The 20,801-nt window shown below is 45.7% G+C and overlaps 1 protein-coding gene across 1 annotated transcript in view; it reads right to left on the bottom strand.

Annotated features, from left to right (window-relative positions):
* The window catches only part of ppfia2 (PTPRF interacting protein alpha 2), a 105,196-nt gene extending 95,325 nt beyond the window's left edge, over positions 1-9,871 (bottom strand). The window contains exons 1-2 of the mRNA XM_047022729.1: positions 9,704-9,871; positions 3,826-4,080 (exon numbers count right to left, since the gene is read on the bottom strand). Of these exons, the coding sequence (XP_046878685.1) occupies positions 3,826-4,074 (249 nt within the window). The 5' untranslated portion in view covers positions 4,075-4,080; positions 9,704-9,871. The remainder of the gene's footprint in view (positions 1-3,825; positions 4,081-9,703) is intronic.
* Positions 9,872-20,801: the final 10,930 nt, after the last annotated feature.

Raw genomic sequence — 20,801 nt, 5'->3', positions numbered from 1 at the left:
TGAACACAGGGTAGAGGATCAATCGACTGGCCCGATACAATAATCTAGAGCTATCTTAGCCTTCATTACAACAGCGGTGTGTGAGTGATCAATAGTGGGCGATCTGATTACTGTCTGGCAGGGGAAGAGAAAGCACTGGGGGACTGGCGTCAGTGATGAGGACTATGAAGAGGGTGTACAGTACACATCCCTTAAATCACAGGCTGTATGGAGCAGCTAGGTACAGCGTGTTATGGGGGGGTTTAGAAAACTGTTTTGTTAAGGCACGGATACCCCTTTGATGCTGTAAAACATAATGGTTCTGTTATGCTGTGGTGGTGGTGGTGGTGATGCTAGCTGCTACAAGGACAAAACACGGATGTCACTTCCTCTCCATGATTTCAGACTCCACCCAGGAGCTTTGATGGAGGTTCAATAGGTTCAGCTGACCAAGCCGACAAGCCCTGCTTTGTAAACAGCTCAGGCAGCACAGACCGACACTTCTTGACTACAAACACAGAATCCTAGGTAGAGGTGTGAAGAACAATAATTATAGACTGATCAATGTTGGGCACAACAGAGGGGTCACCCGGAACCAGGTCGTCACCCGGAATCCAGTCTCCATGACGGCCAACAGCGAGTTTCCCGGTCCCATCCAACGTCTATAAAGCCGAACAATGGATTTTGGTGTTTCAAAACCCATTGACACTGTATGACTATGTTTAGCTTGTGTTCTGCTCCTCTCTCTTACCAACCGTCTCTGGAGGAGGGGATCCCTCTCTGAATTGCTCCTCCCAAGGTTTCTTCCATTTTTTCTCCCGGTGGGAGTTTTTCTGGGAGTTTTTCCTTGTCTTCCTTGAGGGTTTAGGTTGGTTGAGGGGCAGTTCTATGGGCGCATGTGAAGCCCTCTGTGACATGCTTGCGTGTAAAAAGGGCTATACAAATAAATTTGATTTGATTTGATTTGAGGGGTCCCACATAAACATGGTTCTGCAGGTCAATGGTTGTCTGTCTTAATCTAGACCCTCAGAACGTACATACTGTAGGATATTATTGCCTACTGTATCTCATATATCCAGTATATCCATCTTCCTCTCCCTCCGTTCCTTCCCCAGATTGTAATTCCTCTCACACCATGTTTCTCGATCCAACTCACTCAAACTCCTGACAGCCTCCCTCACAGAAGGAGAGGAAGTAGTGAGAAACAGGGAGACCGAGATAAAAAGGCTAAGATCAGGATCTCAAGCTGAAGCTACAGACTGAACGACTGCTACCAGGCAACCAGGGCTTCAGTACGTGTGGCAGTCCCGTCAGACACACTGCAAGGCAGGAGGACACAGACCCGCAATATCTATCTGCGGGCAACCAGTAGCTGTTATTTGGAATGTAAATGACACAGACAGAAATGCAACTGAGCTAGCTCCAGGATCCACCACCGCCATGCCAACTGGAATTATTGTTGCGTGGCACGGGCACTGCAGCTATGTCCAAGGGCCCACGTGGTGACTGGGTTTCAGATGAGTCTATGTGGCCGTGTTTGTGTGCCTGCCCGCACGCTGCCCACAAAGGCGCTTAGAAATGCTGTTCAAGTCAGTGACTTCTTGGCAGCTTGCTTCTCATGCAGAGATGCCAAGCCAAGCCAAACGGGCAAGCTGCTGCAGACACAAAGACAGCTAATGGCTGCCCACTGCCACTCCACCCTCCCTTCTGAAAGAGAGAGAGAGAGAGAGAGAGAGAGAGAGAGAGAGAGAGAGAGAGAGAGAGAGAGAGAGAGAGAGAGAGAGAAAGAGGAGGGAGAGGGGGGTGCTGTTGCATTCTTATGCACAACAGGGGTCAGAGGCCTGAGAAGAGAGAGAGAGAGACAGGGAGAGAGGGAGAGAGAGAGAGAGAGAGAGAGAGAGAGAGAGAGAGAGAGAGAGAGAGAGAGAGAGAGAGAGAGAGAGAGAGACGAAGAGATGGATGGAGGGTAAGGCATGGCAGGTAGGGAAGAAGACAGTGATAGAGATGTTTGCAGTGGAGCCCTGAGCCTAATTCTGCTCCAGCTCTCTCTTTCTCTCTATGGAGAGGTGGACAGACATGAGAGAGCCCCACGAGGCCTTCTACTTCTGACTATCTCCTCTGCACACACACAAACACACAGTAGTGTACTCACATCATACAAAGACCCGCTGGGCATCTTCGGGCCTTTTTAAGATCTACACAGCATGATTATTTTGAGCAGTTCTCTTAATTCACAAGTGCCTTAGAGTTCTGAAAACCAACACTTGCATCAAGCCATACAGCCGTCTTTACATATTCCACTCCAAACAAGCACTGTCCCTGTCAAACGCCAATGACATTATTTCAGCAAAAACAGGGAGTTGTAACCCTGCGCAGAAAAATACATTCATTATTTACGTTTCCAAGAAGCAGACAGTACGCACAGCCTTATCAGCAACATATTAAACAGTGATACAAACGACTTTCCCGGCGATTAAGCACCTCTCCGCTATCACACAAACTGCTTCATAAACCATTAGCGTGATGTTGCTATCATACAGGCTAATACAACCCCGGCACATTAATTAATGGTATGGTTTGTGCGTGGGGGACAAACATTGCAAGTAAGGATCCAGATTGCCTTGTGACATCTAATTCAAACGTTGCAGAGAAAAAAACGCAGCACTGTATGTCGGCACGCTGTCATTATTAGCCTATGACAACCAATACATCATTGTACACACTGTAGGCCTACTTTAACCACCTCATGCAAAAACGTCTGATAACAGCGTCGGTATTTTATTTTTCCGATGGTTTGCTGTTGAAACATACCAGAAACTAATTGACGTGAGAGGCTCTCACTTCTACCGCACGTTGGCAAGATAGAAGCACTCTCGCAATCCAGTTGTCTAGCAGATTCAAGTACGGTAGCCATGGCCCAAAATAGGCCAGTGCATTCTAACGGCTACCCTCACTATACTGTTAAATAAATCCGTTTGACAACCTGACAACTGAATTGAATTCAAATGAGCAAACAGGCTAATCCAAACGGGAGCTAAATCCACAAACGGAGAATGTTTCTAAAGATGATCGTTTTTAGCCCTGTGTGTTTCTGCCTTGACTGTCGGCTGGGTTCTTCTATATGTCCATGTCATAACAGAGCTGCAGAGACAGGCCCCTGGGGCTATGTCACTGGGAGAGCGACATAGCCCCAAAAAAAAGAGTTTCCGAGGAAAACCTTTCGAAAGGGTGTGTACATATTAAACATAAAAATACTTTTTGATCTGTATTATACACTTTGTAAGGAGGAGAAATGTGATGCTCAGACCCAAAACCCCTTCTCAAGCACTGGGATGTGTGATCCGACCAGAGCTAATACAGTTCAGTGTGCTTTTGGCAGTCTATAAAACCGTGCAGATTACTGGAGTATTGGAAAGCGCCGCTTGTGAACAAAGTGCCCTTTTCTACTAGCTTGAGCACTGGGGTCCTGGGGAAAAAGGAGGACAACTTGTGACTAGAATTACTGACACACATTTAGTCAGCAAGAGAGCTAATCTGTTCTTAGGAACTATTACCCAATCTCCCCAACCCATACGCTGTGAAAGGAAGTCTGCACACCAGAATGTGTGCTGTTTCACTCCCTTCCACGGCTGCCTCAAGGCTACGGTGATGCTCTCCTCATGGGAGTCATGGGAGCGACATGGCTGAATGCACACACACATAAACATTGCGTAGCTTCAGAGGCCCACACTCTCAGTGCATACCACAGAGAGCTGGAACCATCCTATATATTACCGGGGCAGTAGGCACAGTATACTGTGTAGCATCCTGTAGTTTCTAGCTGTAGCATGTAGCTCTTTCTGTTACCTGCGGCAGGGCGGAGCTGAGCTGCCTCTGGAGCGAGTCGCGGTCGTAGCTGACGTCCTGCAGGTGCTGCTGGGCTAGGCCTAGGCTCTCCTGGGTCTCCCGCAGGGTGTCCAGGAGACGGTCGCGCTCGTCCAGCATGTTGACCATCAGCTGCTCGAAGTGGGAGTCCGGATCCGAGGCGCTGCTCTGGGAGCCGCGCTGGCTCAGCGCCGTGTCCTCGCTGATGGTCGGCATCACCTCGCACATCATCGCACCCTGCGGCCAGGGGCGAGAGGAGGGAGACGGGGGGGGGGGGGGAGGGGGAAGACACGGGAGGGGGGCGGTGGTCAGAGGTCATTCAGGTTGACTGCGAGAGCGTAGGCTTGGGTTTGAACATTAGTGGGGAGGGACAAACCTTTTTTAGCACCCTAAACATCTCATAGTTATTGGTGGGGACGTTTCAGTGGACTCCTAACATTGCTTTGTCTCTAGTATTACTGTCTCTAAGATTTCATTGATCTTCCAAGGGACAAAGACGGCTGGTTTTCCTCTGCTTTCTCTTAGCCTCAGGTCTGGGAGAAACATGGGCCCTGTTTACGACACGCTGACCGGTGTCTTGTTCTGTCACACCCGAGCACTGACAGTGGATGATGACGTGAGAGGGAAGGGCATGTCCAACTGTGTGGAGGCCAGAGAGATGGCTCGAGGCCCTGGCCTCAGTGACCTCGCTTTGGGCTGTGAGATTCAACTGGCAAGGACGTGTGTGACTGTCTGTGTGTTTGTGTGTGTGTGTGTGTGTGAATAGGCCTGGCACACTTGGATCTGGGCCTCTCGTCACTCCAGCATTTCAAGGCTGTGTCGACGTCTTAGGAGGCTGGGCGTTCTGCCCCAGTTTTCACGCTTGTGCTGTTTAATGGGCCAGCCTGGATCTGATTACGTCATGTAGCCTATCTATACTATTGTGAATTTCTAAAACAAGTAGTGAAGAACCATCTATGTTCTCATCGTCTGCAGTTTAAAAAACCTTCTTGCTGACAGTTGAAACATCTCTGATTTAAGTTGAAACATTCATTATCACTGCATCTTCACAAGTTCACAGGCCTGGGCTTTGGTGTATAGCGAATTAGTTCAAACACAACAAACTTATGTGTGAACGCCATCCTGTGAAACGAATGCGTAGACCGCCAGATGAACAGACAGACAGACAGTGATATCATCCCCACTCCAAAGGGACATAATGGCTGGTCTGTCTGGCAGTGTCGTCTCTGGAAGGAGGCCCGTGTCTGTCGGTGCTGGGCCAGGCACACAGCCAGGAACCCACCAGCTCCACATTCAGCCGCCATCCGCTGCCATTTAAACCTGAGAGACCCAGACGTGGTGCTCCCAGCACCCTCTATATAGCCCAGGCAGGGGGAGTGCAGCAGCCAGGTTGGTCTAGCATTAGAAGTGAAGAGTCAGTTTGCTTAGTCCTTGAGCCAAACAAGAACATCAGTTCAACGATACTCAGGTGGCTAAAGCACACTTGACAAGAGATAGCCTTGCAAACCAAATACAGCTGATCCTGCCCTACTTGAACAGTGTACAGTGTAAGTATTTGCCTATGATGATAAATAATCGTAATGTGTTGATTTAGTAGACAATTTCATCCAAAGCAACGTACAGGGAGAAATTTGAACCCACAACCCTCTTGATTTGCAGTCAAATACCACGGGGCTATGCCCATCCCAGATAAATCATGAAGACAATTCACCATACCACAAACAAAATAAGCCTCACACTGGATATCCACACTCAGATCAAAATCTCATATCTCTCAACGAAATTCCTCACAGTTTCTCAGTCAGTATTGAATAAGTAGCCTCCTTCAGTCTTTAAAGTGGCAAGCTTCAGCACCCTGGCAGTGGAATTCTCTCCTTCTTTCATAAGTTAATGTACAGTTTATCTGCCTGGTCCCTGAAAAACATTTCTCCCAAAGTGCCACTATATTGTCACTGTGTGTCTGTGTGGTTACATAAGATGTTAATTCTCCAAGTAACTCACCACAGAGAGAGAGAGAGAGAGAGAGAGAGGGCATTGGATTTAGTGAGCTCTCTTATGAACTCCCGTATGGATGGTCAAAATCACCCCCTCAAACACACTGAACACTGTTTACTGTCTGAGGCAATATTTTTAGTTTACTACTACTACTAGTTTCTGTACCCCAGTCCTTACTGTGGCTAAGCTCAAACATAGAGTACACACATTCGAACCAGCATCTGAAGAACCATACAGAAGCTCACTCTGCCACACCATGTTTGAAGAAAGACACAAGAAAATCTGTCTTTGGGTCTACTTTTATCTGCAAGGGATCTCTATTCGGTCCAAAGCCTTGATATTGATGGATTGAAAGCCTTAAAAACGTATTTCAGGAAAAACACGAAACCTTCGCAATGACAGGATGCTGAAAATATTTCTTGTTAAACACAACTGACCGTGGCTGTCCATCAAAAGAAAAGATGAACAGCGCTATCACCTCTGAGCACTCAGTTCCCGATTCTAACGTGCACAAATGAGAGGCAGGCTGACAAAACAAAGATGAAATGAAACCAAAACCATAGGAACAATGGAATGTTCTCTAAAAGGCATCGTGGAACACGGACGTGGGGGGGAACGTGAGCTGGCAGGATCACGGGGCCTCCCTCTTCATGCCATATGCCAATCAATGAATTATTCACGGAGAATAGGAGACTGGGCTGTTTTTCCAATCGGTGCAATCCTACCACCTACCTACCACAACCTCACTGTAACCTCCGCCCGCCCACACACACACACACAAACCCCAGCCTGCCTGGAAAGCCCTATCATGAGTAGACACCTTCTGCAGTGCCTCTCACCCTGCCTGTCATGTTGAACCCCCTAGCGATGACTGACAGACATGCCACATGGCTCGGGCCTCCACCGACACCTGAACCACAAACTGTGGATCTCTACTGGTTCGGATGAACTGCCTAAATAACCATAGACAAGACTGCAGGTAATCTTCTGTATTGTTGATCAATTTGGAATGGACAGAGTTGAACTATGCCCTGACAACAGAATTAGACAGTAGTGGTGTCAGACACTCTAAGAAATAATTTGAAACGATTTAAGAGATTTCAGAGGGATTCATAATGACCATACATCCCTACACCAGGTCTACGTTTGGACCACAAATCAAATCAATTACAAGAATTAGTCTCCAGAGTTCGGAAGTGTGAGTTGCTCCACGATTGCAACTGCCCCCACAAGCAATCGGAAGCTAATTTCCTGAATGTCGTCTGTTAATCTCATTAACAGCAACATTCAGAAAGTATATAAGGACTGCTCCACTCCAGCAGGTTCCAGGGGAATAAAGCCAAGTGTGGTGATTCAGCATTACTGTAATCTCAACTCATGTACATCAAGGTATCATTGAAAGAGATAAGAGATAAAACAAGCATGTGGGGAAAAACACAGTATGCATCATCAATACTGTGGCATCCATACAGGTGTGAAACGACTTCTGTTAAGACATCAATATAAATGATTTCAAACTCAAATTAGCAACAAAGAAAATTTGTGTTGTTTTTATATTGATGATTTACTGCAATACCATCCATGTTGCTTCCAAGATATGAATTATAAAGTTAATGACCCACAAACTTATATATTCAAAAATAGCGACATTATGAAAACATATTCGGCAGAAATACCCTGTTGCTAAATGGCCCAATAGTCTACTTCCAACAAATGACAGTGGGATCAGTTTTCTACTCTGTGAATAACAGACACAGAACATCACTGTTACATTAACAGCCTGCACATCAGCAGTGTACTACACTGATTATCCATGGGATCGTTGACTGGAGAGTGCTGACTTGGGATAAACCCACTTCTAAATGATGCATATGAGGTCGTGGCATTACTTGGCATTGTAGACTACCCATACAAGAAGCAGAATGATGATCTGAAGAACATTGGAAAACCTATTACACCACACTCTCTCTCGATTTGGCAAGTGGCCATCGATAGACAGGTAGAAGAGAATGACACAGCAGTTTTGTGAATGAGAGAGACGAAACCACATGCTGCTGCGAGAGTAGAGAGTTCCCATTCATATGGAGCGGCCTACAGAAAATGTGTTTCAGACAACAGTGGATAGCCTGCCAAGAAGACAACATTTCAACGCTGTCCAATTCAATCACTGAAACAGAACTCAAAAGGATAAGCAAAGACTGACAATATGAAACAGCAAAAAAAACACATTAAGCTCCATTTCATTTTATATTTGGCTTTCCACATGCGAATCACCATTATTTCATGAAAATGACAAGGACTTGATCACAAGGTTCTCCCAGCCTGCATCATCAATACAACATAGGATATTTCAATCCATAACCAGCTGCCAATCACAACAATGTCTCAGGCAATACCGAGGGTTATATTACAATTGGTGGTTACAAATGAGAACATGAGATCTTAGAGTACACTGTGCTTTCATTGAGTAAAGGACTGGCACCCCCCACCCGTCCCACTCTCACTCTTCCTGAATGGACGAGCTTGAGAGGGGTGGGGATGACAGAAAGGGAGCAGTGTCGAGTTTCACCCTACACAATGCCATTATGTTGTGTGTGTGTGTGTGTGTATGTGTGTGAGAGAGCATCCACGCTCCTGGATGTGAGAGGCATATGCTTTGATAAGAGCGTGTGTGTGTGTGTGTTTGTGTGTGTGTGTGTGTGTGTGTGTGTGTCAAAGCACCGTTCCCCATAACATCTCCTCTCCTAGCCCTGAAGCAAGGTCATGCAAACCATCAATCGATGGCGACTGAATAAGAACACCAATAGAGATGAAAAGAAAGGGCATTAAAGGCAACATTTGATTTGATTTGCAGGTGACCAGCCTGGGTCAGTGTGACATCACTTCCGATGCAAAGCCAGGTATTTTACCTATATTTTAACATGGAGCGTCAGGTAATAAGGAAGTCAATTCACCGACACTCATAATTGTGAAATGCCTCGTGAATTAGTCTTCTCTATTAATGTTCATGTATAAGGCTACTGCCTTGATGTTTCACTTGCAATATTGAAGCTCACAATAGCTACAGGTTTGTCAAGAGATCTATTCCATAGATTAAAGACAAATTACATTTTGATATGACATCTTTATGAATTGAGATGATCAATGCTGCTCTTTAACTACTAATTCAAGGACAACTGGTTTATTCATCCCTGCATGTATGTATATATGTATGTATGTATGTATGAATGTATGTATGGGTGATAGGTGTGTGTGTGCAGGGGGGGGAGACAGAATCAGAGAGTGAGTGAAAAAGATAGAGATAAGAGAGATAGGGGGAGAGAGACTGAATAGCCCATATTCACATGAATGGTGGTCTTGCTAGAGGATAGGAGGGGCAGCTGATTATGTCTTGACATATTTTCAGTCCTCCTGCACAGACTCGTGACATGTTGGATCGATATTCTTTGAAATATAATTTTTTCACAGTAACATCTTTTCCGCGCTCCTTAATAATAATAATTGGGAGAATCCTTAGCCATTGTCTCCAGTGCATTACATCATGCATGCTTCACTATCCCGCCCCCTTTAACTCTCTCTATTGCTGCACTCTTGACAGTGCCAGTATTTTCTTAACATCTTCACCGGTAAAACAGGACAGTCCCACGAAAATGTATTTCCATCATGTGCATTCATTCATGCCCGTTTCCAGACTCCAGCATCACCCACGTCGGTAGAAGTTGAGGATGTGAGTAGGGCACTGTAGGCTATCTCTGAATCACCTTGAGCGCGCTGCCCATCACGGGTCAGGATTTTTGAACGTCGACAGGCAACGGACAAAATGTTACAGAACCATATTATATTTGCCAACAAATGTCATACTTACGTTTAATTCCTATGGGCTCCTGACTGTAGGCTCTTTAAATAGATCAATGACAACTGCAGTCTCGGCAAGCTACCGGAATCGCAAAGCTGGGACCATAAGCAGACAATCCTATGAAAAAGCTTCACTGGAAACGAGCAGCGACAGAAACGCTCCAACACAAGGCACACTTTCTCCCGCTGGCATTTTCAAGAAATTGAAATTGCCTTGATTAATTGTAACATTTGGTTCTCCAGCTCTACCCATTGGTAAAATATAGCATGTTACAAATTGTACCGTGAGAAGCGGAGCTGGTAAAGACCATTGTCTGAACTGACGGAGGGGAGGTGTGCAGCATCTTAAAGTTGCAGCTGTTCAATTATTTGCTCAGCAGCTTAAAGACTACAGTTGTCACGATTACAGCTAGGATATTGATATTGTAATTTTAGCCTATGAGCAGTTCTAGAACATAACTAAAGATTTATTGGGCTACGATAGACTGCCTGATGAACACGGATCCAATAAAGTAAGCAAGAAAGTATGGAACTGCTGTTACCACACAGTAAATCATGGGTATGCATTTATCCTTTATCAACATTGCCTTTTTTAGTAATGATGCCATGAAAGGAATATTTATTTATCAGTTTTTCGGGTGCATAAACCGTAGTGGGGGGAAATCTAAGGTGAGAAAAAATCTCTTTAGCCTATTCTGATCATGCTCACCTTCATCTCACACACAAATGGTTTATGCCCGTCTTGAAATAAATTGCGAAGTAATCAAGATTGCACTACCAATAATGCTTACATTCCCCCAGACATTTGCGTTGTCGTCAACTATACGACTGTCGCTCTTTAAAAGCGATACGTTAGCCCCAGATGGTATGCTCTGTGCGCCATTTATTAGACATAAAATCTCAATCTTATGGCACCTCTGGACCTTCTCCACAGGTCGCTGTGCCAGATGTTGAGCACTTGGATATCCAGAGTAACATAATGTATTAGTAAAGTACCAGTACAAAACATGACAAACATTTTAGAGCAAGTGTAACTTTAAAATTGTTATCATTCTGGAGAAACAGAGGCAACAAATCTCTAAAGGTGTATTGATTTTTAAGGTGCTATTCTGCATGTTGTTTCTAGTATTTTACTTTCATTAGGACAATGGTCAGAAGCTTACGTGCGACCATTATATAACCAAAGTGATATAGCCACTCTTAAACAAGATTTCCAAAAATAGACCACAGGCCAGTGTGTTTAGGAAATTATGAATTAGGCTTATATGAAATTACCATGCTAAATTGTGTACTTGTAAATGATATGAAATGGATGTAAACTGGAAGCAAGTAACATTTAGCAATGGATTCAAAGCCCCAGAAATGAACCCAACCCTATAAATACCCCAGGTAGTGTCACACAGTGTTTAAGCCTATTAAATATTGAAGAAACATGAATTCTTTGTTTGGGGGGAGTCATTGACCGTTGTGTTACTTCTCTTTGTAAGACAAGCATCCTTCCAGTTCCTTGGTATAAATGTTTTAGCGCAGTCCAGTGACTTGGCGTTTTATGTGCATTCAATTACCAACAGCATAAGGTCATTAAAGAGCCAAAGGTGAACAAACGATGCCTGCAAGGCTTTAGATCACTGTTAAAGCCCACACGGCTTGGCTTACTTAGCACTCACAATAGAATGCTCATGCTGTGGTGCAGATGAAACGGCAGTGCTTTCTTGGTAAGTTATATCCACAGCTTGTGGGAGAAAGACCTTCTTTAACATTGTATCCAGGTTTGGCCAGGCGTCATCATATTTAAGGTTAGGGGATGAGGACATACTCCGCACTTTGCCTGGGAAAGAACGAGGAGCAGGCACGTTGCAAAGTGTCGCTGTCCATGGTGCTGAACATAGTGTAAACCTCTGGTGGAGTAACTGTCCAAAGCCATTGCTTTGATAAATCAGACACAACAAGGTAGTATTTATTGTATGTTATCTATATCCGAAACGTACCTAGTCTAATATCTGATTTGCGTAAAAAATACAGACAGAGCTATAGCGGTGAGCTGTGAACTGATCAGTAGACCACAGGGTCAAACACTGAAGGATTGCTGCTGTCGGCCTGCAGCTCTCTAACTTAACACCTCCAGAGAGCCACTGTGTCACAGCTAGCAGAATGGCTGCCCCACGAACACGAGAAACCTCCTGAACCAGGTGGTGCAGACTGTGACCTTCACAAGAGCGTAAGTAGCCGAGGGTTCATTCATGTCTTCTGATGTCCAAAGGAGGAACTACAGACATGTAGCTATTTCATTATTTCATTTGTGGATCTATCAAAGCAGCTGGGACTCACAAAAAGGTAAATCGTCAGGATAAAGAGCTGGCAGTGGACGTCAAATTTGGGTTGATCTTGGGAATCACCCGTCTGTATGAGGGGAATGAGGGGTTGAGATCAGAGGTTGGACACTGACATTAAGGAGATGATTTGGAATGTGTGTTTTTGAGAGTGGAGAGTGCTGGGTTTAGCATATGCTTGTTTGCTGGGGCAGAGGGTGTAGTCACACAGACACTCGGGGTTATGGAGACGAACAGACATATGGAGAGGTTATCCATGGTTGAACACTGAGGCCTGACCATGTCTTGTGCAACTGTGTTTTGTACTTCGCACAGACATCTTATCCCAGTTAGAGTACCTCTTCTGACACCACATATGTGCAAATGTAAATGTGAATGTCTAATCTTCTGGGTTTGTTCTGATGGATTATTGAGTGTGACTGTGGTCTCTAAATGTAGCATGGCATGAGCAGATCATTCAACACTAATTTCCCCAGAGGTAGGTAGATACATTGAGGAGCAAAACATGCTCTGAGCTTGAGAGATTCTGTAATATCCTTCCTCAAACCTCCAAGTTAACGTGCAGAGACAGAATTAGTCATTCCTTGCTCTGCCATCTTTGCTGTGAGGTGTACTGTTAGGCTTTTTGAAAATGTGCCAAGATATATGTCTATCTTAAAGCAGTGGTTTACTCTGATCCAAACATGTCTCAACTTTCCTTTGATGTCTGAATTCATGAAAATCCGACTCCCAGGTGAAACCATGCCAATTATGGCAAATATTTGACAATGCTTTGACAAAATAATCCAAGCAGTGACAACAAACGACAAATCAATCAAGAAAACAAGTTGAGACCATTAAAATAAATTCCTCCTGTTCAGAAGTAGAAAGGGGGAAAAAACGTCATATATCTTGTCAGGTTCTCCTTTGGTTATGCAAATAATATTCATATGAAATTATAGGGTTCTGCTCAGTTTGTGCGATGAGTTTGTAAATGCTAATTTTGCATTACAAACTCAAGGATTCTGCCTCGTTGGAGAATCTGACTGATGAAATCAGAAATGCACATGCACATGGGCTCGGCCTCAGCTCATCAGTAGTGCTGATGTTAGGTAAATGTTTACCTAAGAAGATCGAGGATATATCGTGGCCCCATTAATATTCATGTCTAATGCTTGACTGCAAACACGCATGTATGATGACAACACAACTGAAGAGGAAGTTCATTAAGAAACCAGGAAGAAGAGGCCCAGCAGGCTTCCTCCCTTCATTTCCTACTACTACAGATATAGACACAGCATGTATAGAAATATATACAGTTTATACTGTATATATTATATATATTATATGTATTTTCTCAAATATTTCTGACATTTACCTCTTCTGTAAAAGCATGTTTTCAGGCTTCCAGTTCGACATACCCTTATCATACGTCTCATCCTGATGTTATAGCACAGCCTGACAAATCCTCAAATGATTTAGCCCTGCGATCCAGGTTAATAGAACACAAAGCTGCATATATCAGCAGCAGGCAGTGCAAAGCTGGAGCTGCCAGAGGTCTGCTATCTTTATTACAGTTTCGAACCTCCATCTTCTAGGCCTGGCTGAGGTACAGACTAGGGCCCATGACCTCACTGCATCAACCCCCCCCCCCCCTCCCACACACACACACACACACACACACACACATATTTGATTCAGTGATAGCAGCAGAGAAGCGCTGCTGTGAAAGCTATCCCAGTCTGAGACGGGACTGAATAGGGGATTACAAGCGTCTGAAGTCCGATAAATGTTTTTATCGGTGGCTCCCGCCCCCCTACAGAAGAGCACTGTTGTCACACCTTAATGCCCATTTTCTGCCCCCTGCGATAGCACTGAAAACATACACCACATAAAGGCTCAATAAAGCGGTTTACTGCCCTTCCAAACCCTGAGATACTGCACAGATTGAGAAAGGAAAGAGAGTGATGGCACTACTTGAATGAGGAAGGAGCATTTGTAGTGCTAGAGAGCTTATCCGTATTGCCTTTCAGCTCATGAAGGTCAGCATTATACAAGGTGGGGGTCTTTGGAAGCAAGTGTAAAGTGAGATGTTAGCATTGTCATTGTCAGCCTATTAACATGATAGGTGTGTGTCTAGGATTTGTAAAATGACATTTTAAATCCTTTTGTTAAAAGACGCAGGTTTAGTCTAACAGTTTGTTCAGAGTGTGTGGCCTCAGTAAGATACACTACGGTAGGACATAAGTCATCCCCTTCCATTGTCCTAATACGCGTTCATGAATATCATCCCACACGCAACAAACCAGTCTGAACAGACTGTAACACACAGAAGAAATATGGTGACAGTTAGTGGTGTAGTCCAGTTTTTTCTTGTGGTCAGGTTTAAACCATTAGAAATGTGGAACTGTATTCATCTCTAGTTTCATTGTTTGAAAAAGAAACAGCAGGCAGGCTAGATCACCTTCCAATGCACAGTCATCAGAGTGTGACCATTTATACAATGCCCTTTGCACTCATTCAGGGAGCATTGACTTTCAGCACTGCCATAAATTATTCTAACCTCTGGAATATTACTATGATCTCTCTCAGATTATGATTATCACAATGCTGTAAGCTTGAGTGTGTGTGTGTGTGTGTGTGTTTGCATGTAGAACCAAGTATGTCTTTGTACTGTAAATGTGTTCATAAAAGTATGCATTTACAATGTAAACTGGAGAAGGAAAATTTGTGAAAAAGAGAGATAGACAGAGAAAGAGAGAAAGGGGGAAAGAGAGTGAAAGAGAGAGAGGGATACAGAAGGTGAAAGAGAGAGAGTGAAATAGAAAGGGAGGGAGGGAGAGAGAGGCAGGGAGAGAGAGAGAAACAAACAAGAGAGACCAGAGAGAGAGAGAGAGAGAGAGAGAGAGAGAGAGAGAGAGAGAGAGAGAGAGAGAGAGAGATAGGCAGAGTTGCTCACCGGCTCCATGTGGTTCTGTAATGGATAGAAGGGCACAATGTGTCAGGCATGCACTACACCTTCTCCATGGAGATGGAGCGCAAGAAACCAGTCCAGACACCTAGCAGTCCAAATGAACCACTGCTGTTTTCTGTCACAGAGCAGTTAATTGGACGAGCACCTGTGTCACAAAGAAGTTGTAGCAGATCCTGCCCATGGAAAATACACATTTACAAGAAATGTCGTTGTCTGTCTCCCTCATTCTTTCTCTTTCTCCCATGATGTTGTGGTCTGTAGATAGATGAAGATAGACAGACATAGATGTCTATTCCTCCCCCCACCCTTTCTCTTTCTCTTCCTTATCCTTTGCCACCCTTTCTCTCATTCCCCCTCTGTTCTTCTCTCCTCTCTACCCCTTCCTCTCCCTTTCTTCTGTCTCTCCAAACACTTGACCTTCATGCAGAGATAGCCCCTGCCTTGTAACAAAGACCTTCTTGAAAATGTCACTTCTCTGGACCCGTATGGGTTACAGGAGGAAAGAAAAGAATACAAAATGGGTCTGCATGGACCCAGGGCGGAGTATGGGGTTTGTTTAATGGAATCCCCTCAGAGGTATAAACACACACTGCAGACATGTTTTATTGTTGAGAAGAGGTATGGACAAAGGAGAATGATGTAGTGGAGCTCCATCATCTTATCTTCCAGAGGTAATGTAATATATTTCAGATAGAAAGGTCATCTGTGAATACACAACTAACAATTCGATGGATTTTGACTACCATGGTTTTCATGTTGTATCTACCGCAGCACACATTCAGAGTCCTCTTGGATCATGACCTTGCAGAATATCTACTGTATCCACCGTTTACTGGAGGTAATAGAAGTTGTTCTATGGTGAGACAGTTACTACACCATCAAAATTGTCATTCACCCCAGCCATCTAATACATTGTGGGTCTGCACTGGTGTCCAAGCCCGGGTGTCGCCCTATCATGCATCACGTTTTGCGAAAGACAAGTGTAGGCACTGTTGCGGTTAAATATTAATCGAGTGTGCCTTGCTGCTATTGGAAATCAAATTGAGTTGGGAGGAGGGAGCGTGTAAGTCTGTGTATGCGTGTGCGTACTGTGTATGTGTGTGTCAGACTGTAGATCAGCAATAGCCACTATGTTCCAGAACCTGAAGATTAGGTCATGCAGGGAAATGTAGCCATACCATGCAGTACCAGACGTCGTTCCAGCAAAGCTTCATTCCCTGTCCTCGAGTTTCCATTATTCGTTTTTGTGATAAAACTGTAGTCACACTGGGTCCCTGCTTAAAAAATTATGAACCAAAGAATCAATTGGAGGAAAAAAATAAGTATTGAATAAGGACTATTTACTTTTTTCCATCTTTCCCTTTGCAAGAAGACTCCAGTCTGGCCATGTCTCTGCTTCCTGTTCCAGTGGCACAGAGGGGGAAATGCGAGCGGACCACCAAAGCAAGTGTGCCATGTGATGATTGACTGCATACTATATCTCTGTTACAATGCCACAAGCACTAGTCAATGTAGTGTTTGTTTTAAAAAACGGTATTTGACTCAGATCATCAGTTTATTCAAAGACTCTGGTGAGTCCTAGAGGGATATCAGCCCAAACATACACAGTGTCTGAGCCCTGAACTCATTTTCATGCTTTCTTTTCACTCACTGTCAGTGAACCACGTTTATAACCCATGGCAGGAAAAGCTGTTTGTTTGTAAGTCCAGAATATTAAAACCTGGCCCCGAATGTAGAATATTTTACACCCTTTATCTCTAGTATGATCATATTGCTGTGGTTGTGCAACCACAATCTATTGACTGAATCAAAAGCCAGTTCTACACTTGACTGTTGGTGATAGTGGAGGTTATTTGGACCTATCTGGTCTTTGAATGAACATGGAAGTGGAGGATATCATCTGAATCCTCTACAAGATCAGGTGTCCATACCAATTTCCAATGAGCAGCGCCTCATTTTGTGATGGGAAGCAGGGGAAAGAGGGAGAGAGATAGAGACAGATAAATGGGAATACATAAAGGAGGGAGGAGAGAGAGAGGCAGATAGAGGCTGCATATTAGATAGGGACAGGATAATGGAATCGGAGAGGTAGGGTGAGTTGTATATTGAGAGAGGGAGGCAGGGTGGGGGGGGCAGAGGGAGGAGAGAGTACATTGATGCATTAGCCTTACTTCTCCACCCTGGCGATTTGGGCGGCGGCCATGTTTCGAGATGATTCATTGAACACAGAGGGTGTCTCCTTAATGGAGCCTTCTATTGTCTCATCTTCAGGTGCAGATCTATCGTCTTTTTTTTCTTCTTCTTCTTCTTTTTGCAAATGGCCTCCGGAGTTTATTTATGGTGATGAGTCACAAACGAAAACAGATATTGAGGTTTAAAGGCGCGCTGGTTGTGCGAGCGTGACGCTCGCTCCTGCACCTCCTCCAGCCTTCTCCAGCCTCGCCCGTCATGAGAGAGGAAGCGGCTCAGCACGCACGTGCCTCATACATCCCCCCCCGTCCCAGAGGAGGAGGAAGAGGGACTCGCGTTCTCATTCCTCCCCCCCTTCCCAGATTTGTTTGTCGGGAGTGAGTGAACACTCGTGACAGGCCCGCGACGTGTTACACATTCCACCAAACGTTGCCCGTTTATCGTAACTTTGTTCCTCAAAAGCGTCGCCATGGCTCCCTCTGCGGCTGTCTTTACGTACGAGCGCCGCCCTTGAAGTCGATGGTGCCGGAGCACAAAATCAATTGAATTAGAGATCTCACTCTGCCTTTCATGTGTCAAGGAGAGAGAGGCAGAGGGGAAAGGCCTGTTGCATGTGCTCCGATTGGTTGCGTCGGGTCTCAGTTGCCAGGCAACCATGCAGCGGTGTACACGGGACCTGGCTGACGGGCAGCTGCTAATGAATCCTAAGCAGCATATAGAAGGAGCGCGCAGCATCCAGAGAGCGGCCCCAGGCTTTTTCATGCCTCACACGTACCCCGGGCCCCACCACACACGCATGAGGAGGCCTCCTGGATGCTGCACGCGTGCGGGGGGGGGGGGGGGGGGGGGGGGCAGGTGTCAGCTGACTGGCTGCCAATGCATTTCATCGAGACACCGATGGACACACGCACATGTATACACAAACACACACACAAACACACACACTGGGTATACTCTCTCGTTTGTCTGTGTCTCTCCCTAGGTCTCTCTTTCTTTCTGTCTCTCCCCTTGCCTCCCCACCCCCCATAACTAACATTTACACTGGGATGGCACGAGCCCGCATGCATAATCACACGATATGTTCCGCCTCTCCTCACAGAGGTAATGAACCCTGGGAGGCGATGTGTTGAGTGTGAAGGTGAGCTATAGGCTGCTGTGGACTCATCTCCAACCACCAGCCACTGAGGATGAGATGCAAGCAGCATCCAGACACACGATCTATCAGTGGTTAACCCAGACAGGTGTTTTCCAAATGATCACTGGTTGTTCATAAGGGAATTATGTTATATGTGTCAGGGATGAAGCTATGTGCAAGGACCAGATCGACTGTTTAGTTTCCCTTTATCGTTTTGTCAGGAAGCAACATGAGCTCTTGATAAAAGCGTGGCCCCTTTGGTTTGGGTTGTCTCTGAGCTGAGGGGAGAAGAGGAATCAAGAGTGCTCTAGCACAGATGGTGGCAAGGCAAACTTCACAAGCTGAAAGTTAGTGTTGATTACTGCTGAATGACTCACAGGTCACACATACAGCACAGCAGGCTGCGGAAGTGCTGTCGTCCACCAGGTTAGCAGATCCTGTATGAGTCAAGACACTTCACATAGCATGTTTCACATCTCATAGTCTGTGTAAATATGCTACCCGTCAGTGTGACCTCGGGAATACTAAAGGTGGACGGATTCCTATCGATTGGGTTTTAATGATGTACCCCACATAGATATAAGCCAGATGAATCTCTGCATCTCTGAGTGTGTGCATGTGTACAGTTATATGTCTGAATGTCTGGTTGTGTTGCCATTTTAGCGGCAACTCTCTCCAAAGACTACTGTGCCTTTCCTTTCCTTGTCGCATTTCTGCCTCTTTGTTGTCCGGGGGAGGTGGGGTGGGGAGGTGACAAAAGGATGAACAATTTCCCCCACGACAACACATCCGACACTGGGCTGTCAAGCTTTTCAGGGACGACTGACAAAATGGGCCATTTGTGCGCACTCGACATGGCCTCGCGGTGTCCCTCTCTGGACCACTCTAAGGGGAGCTCCACGAGGCCCTCCTGGGGCTCTGAGCAGGGAGACAAGCCCCCGGCTCCCTCCTCCACAACCGGGGAGCAAATGGAGCTGAGCTCCTCCCATGAGCCGAGCCCCACCACAAGTGGCCCCCTCTCTCCCTGGTCGGCTGGGAGATTTCCAATTACAATCTCAGCAGCGTGCACAGACGGGGATGAAGGAGAGAGAGGGGCGTTGCCAAGGACAGTCTCAGGGCCCCGGAGAGTCTAGACACAGGCTCCTCTGTGTGTCCATCTGCCTGTCTGTCCGTCTGGACGTCTGTCTATCGGCAAACACGTCTGCCTGTGCCTCTTTCCGTCGGTCCATCTGTTTACGTCGAAATAAAGACCCCTAGGAGCGTGTGTGACTCCCTTCCCTGGTTCCCCGGGTCTCTCACAGACACGGCCAGCCTCTGAGACCAGGGTCAGGAGACCGTGCCAGCGATGTCTCCAATATGCAATGAATCTTGTGTTGTTCCCGAGCACGACAGGTATGCCTAATAGATATAAGCTGCCTTCTCAAGGTCTCTTATCACTCTCTGTAGATGAAAGATGGATGGATGGCCCTCTTTAAAGGCTATATGGCACCAGTGTCAAAGGGTCGGGGGTCTCACCTGCACTTCCCCTGCTCTATAATGGGACGATGTTCCATACATCCTCCCATCCCTTTATCGTAAATATATGGTTATGGAAGAGTTGGTGCTAATCTATGCAAGATATATAGGCCCCAGTCACATGTTGGTGAGATGTACAGACAAGAAATATGGGCGTTTGTGGCGTAGGGTTTTGTCTGTGTGTGTGTGTGTGTGTGTGTGTGGGAGGGGTGGTGGTGTGAGTGTGTTTGTGTGTGTGTGTGGGAGGGGTGTGTGTGTGTGTGTGTGTGTGTGTGTGTGTGTGTGTGTTTGTGCAGAGCTCCATGTAACAGTATGTGTTACATAGAGTACCATATGACATTGTTGTTTATATTGAAAGGGACCACATGACCTCTTGAAGAAAACCCTCATCATTATTGCTGAGTGCATTATGCTGCCAAACTAAATTACTCCTACGACTCTCCATCAAAAGATGATGGCTTCATTAAACACACATCCATATGTTACCCAGGCAAGGCCTGTCACTGCTACACATGAGATTACAGTTAGCTGGCAATTACTTCTCTGCCATCTGAAAGGAATTTTGGAGCCAAGGATACATCATAAAACTTTCTAGCATTCTCCTGCCTGTCCTATAACGAACAACACCCTCACCACCCTCTCTATCTGCTCCTCCAGGATTCTCTGGTCCAAAGGTAAAGTGTTGGCGAGTGAGCCTCAGACAGTGGATGCTGGCTAGGCAAAAGAGATCAATTATTCAGGAGCCAGACGCAGCAGGATACACCAGGGCTCCTTGGAGGGAAGGAACCAACAGATCATACCAGTGCTTGGCTGGGTATGGAGATGGAGATGGGGCAGGGGACTGAGACAAGGGCCTACGACTGGGGACTTGAAACGGAGAACCAGGGCTATGCACTTGGAGCTGGGACTGGAGACTAGGGCTGGGACTAGAGCTGGGGCTGGGAGTCTTGGGTTAGGGTCAGTCCAGCTCAGCAGAGTAAACTAT

The sequence above is a fragment of the Hypomesus transpacificus genome, chromosome 7, assembly GCF_021917145.1.
Source record: "Hypomesus transpacificus isolate Combined female chromosome 7, fHypTra1, whole genome shotgun sequence".
NCBI classification, from domain to species: Eukaryota; Metazoa; Chordata; class Actinopteri; order Osmeriformes; family Osmeridae; genus Hypomesus; species Hypomesus transpacificus.
This window is presented reverse-complemented; position numbering and strand designations above follow the sequence as displayed.